The sequence below is a fragment of the Melampsora larici-populina genome (genome assembly GCF_000204055.1).
Source record: "Melampsora larici-populina 98AG31 unplaced genomic scaffold MELLAscaffold_7, whole genome shotgun sequence".
Classification (NCBI taxonomy): Eukaryota; Fungi; Basidiomycota; class Pucciniomycetes; order Pucciniales; family Melampsoraceae; genus Melampsora; species Melampsora laricis-populina.
In genome coordinates, this window is record NW_006768771.1 from 77,306 (window position 1) to 79,659 (window position 2,354).

A 2,354-nucleotide genomic window follows, 5' to 3' on the forward strand; every position below is an offset into this window, starting at 1 on the left:
ACATGTTTTCAAAGGAATATCAATTTTTTTGTGTATGTATATTGATGAAGCTGGAAGATATTCCAGAATCAATTCTTAGGTATAGTACAAAAATAGTATTTTTTGTCCGTGATTTTTTTTTCAAACCTCAATAACTCAGTCAATTTATGTCACAAAGGTTAATAAACTATATATTCTTGGTGGGGAAATACAGGAGCAGGTTTGTACAGGTTTATGATGCTGTATGACATCATCTCAATTTTGGTGGTATGACATATTTTGCTGGTAACTGACCAAAAACATCTTGATAGCAGATGGATGTTATGCTGAAAACCAATTGAAGTTTTGTTGAAAACATTTTGGAGACATCGGATGTACTGGCCTGCCAGTGACCAGTAGTTGGGGGCTGTGCTGTAAAAAGCTACCAAGAGCAGAGCATAGGGAGGGTTTCCTTTATGAGATTGATTAAGCGCTGTGGAGACTTTGGCTGTGGAGAGTTTGAGGATGTAGCTAAGTTAAGTCCTTCTATTTATAATAATTGCAGTTACAGTTCCATATATGCAGCTTTGAGGATGAACAGCAAACCACCCCACAGTTCATGTTCAGAAAAACTACCAAAGGCAAGGGGGGGTTAGTTATAAGCTGATGAGTGAAGATGTATTCTAAGGTTAAGTTAATTGACCTCAGAATACATAGTTGATCTCATGCTGTTCATCTTGTTGCTGTTCATGCAGCTTTGAGGATGAACAGCAACAATGTAGCCAGAGTTAATGCACCCAAAAAATTCAAAGACCAAGCAAGCAATCATTTATGATTGAGCAAGCTGAGGTGGTATTTGAGGATGTATACTAAAAGTCCTTCCATTTATTGACTAACAATTGCATTTACTCACATGTGTATATATACTTACTTTGAGGAATACTCATGGCCACAATGTAGCCAAGAGTTCATGTACAACAAAAAAGCCACCCAAGGGTTCATTTATTAGTTAGGCAAATCACAACATTTAGCATATCATATCACATAGCACGTTATTTGATATTTCCAGAAAGAAAACTACAAGACGCCCTCCCCAAGATATTCCATCCCCATTCTTTTGTCCAGTTTTTTTGTCAGCCAGGCATTCCTCAGGTACACCATCTCTTCCAAAAAGAAGTTGTAAATTAATGAATGCATGTTCCGACACATGGAGGCAAACCCTCCATACCATATGTTCGTCAATTCGGCAGCGGAAGCGTTGAATATCCATCGGCCGGATTCTTGGATATCTGGAAACAGTTTTGGGTCAGTAAAGAGTTTGCAAAACTCGTCGGACTCAGCGTGCAAGCGGTGGTGGAATGGATCCACCGGGATCACTGTTCCAGCCCAACGTGATGAGTCGTGGCCGGCGTAAATGTGTTCGGTCAACCTGCAAGCGTTGTCGTAAAAGACAACCTCCGGCATGCGTTGAGGAAACGATTCTTCAACGAAGTCCTGTAGTATCGGTCTGGGTGAGCGCACGTCTTAACGAAGAGGATGAAGGTAAAAGCCCACTTTCCTTGACTGCGCTGACAGATTCAGCGTTGTAGAAAGTCTTTCTTGCTAATATGATGCCGCAGGGCGCGACGATCAGCTGATCGTTGTGTGTTCGACTTCTTGATAATAAGTATTTGCCTGAGGCCTGTGATTCGCCCCCGTCGCGTGCAGCTTCGTGTGCTCTTTGCGACTCGTCTGCATGCTGCAAACTTTCTAGGTTCTGGATTTGGGCTGTGTCGGCATCGAGATGGACAGTCGGGTCGGTAGGAAGGTTTGAGCCCGGTCGATTGAGGATCGAAGTAAGGGAAAAGTTCCCTTTAATCCTGTCGTTGAACGCCGCCCATGCCTGGATGTGCTCAACGTCTTCACAAGTCTCAGAACCAGTTTTTGCTGTTTTCGAACAAGGCTGAGCGCGACATCGATTTCCGAGTATCTGGAAGTGATCCCGGCAGAATCGATCGTTGATGTTGTCGAGCTTGTTGGTGCAAGGTCCTTCTGGCATTTGGTGGCCTAAGTTATGGGCAATGTCTCGCAGTTGGTCCGACGAGGCGCTACAGCGCCAGTGCCCGATCGTCAGGCCATCGGTGACCACCGCCCGTATCGCTGATGTTCAACACGTCACATGTTGGTCAGTGGTACGAAAGAGATGTGGTGGTATAGGCAGAAATGATTGAACGAGGACTCACATTTAATGTATTCTTCGCCAGTTTCAGGATCCACACCGTCCGATTTCAGTCGGACACAACTGGAACAGAAGTGGTCTCTGTACTTGGTTCCTTCAATCAACAAGAGGTCAAGGTGAGATTCTATCGCAGACTCAAAACGTATGTTGTCGACGCCACTGGAGCTGACCACCAGCT

At 44.3% G+C, this 2,354-nt stretch overlaps 1 protein-coding gene across 1 annotated transcript in view; it reads left to right on the top strand.

Moving 5' to 3' along the window:
* MELLADRAFT_103702 (uncharacterized protein) overlaps positions 1-793 on the top strand; it is a gene marked incomplete at both ends in the record, with an annotated part of 2,300 nt that extends 1,507 nt beyond the window's left edge. Inside the window, 2 exons of the mRNA XM_007406658.1 lie at positions 524-609; positions 714-793. Coding sequence (XP_007406720.1) covers positions 524-609; positions 714-793 — 166 coding nt within the window. The remainder of the gene's footprint in view (positions 1-523; positions 610-713) is intronic.
* Between the last annotated feature and the right edge of the window lie 1,561 nt (positions 794-2,354).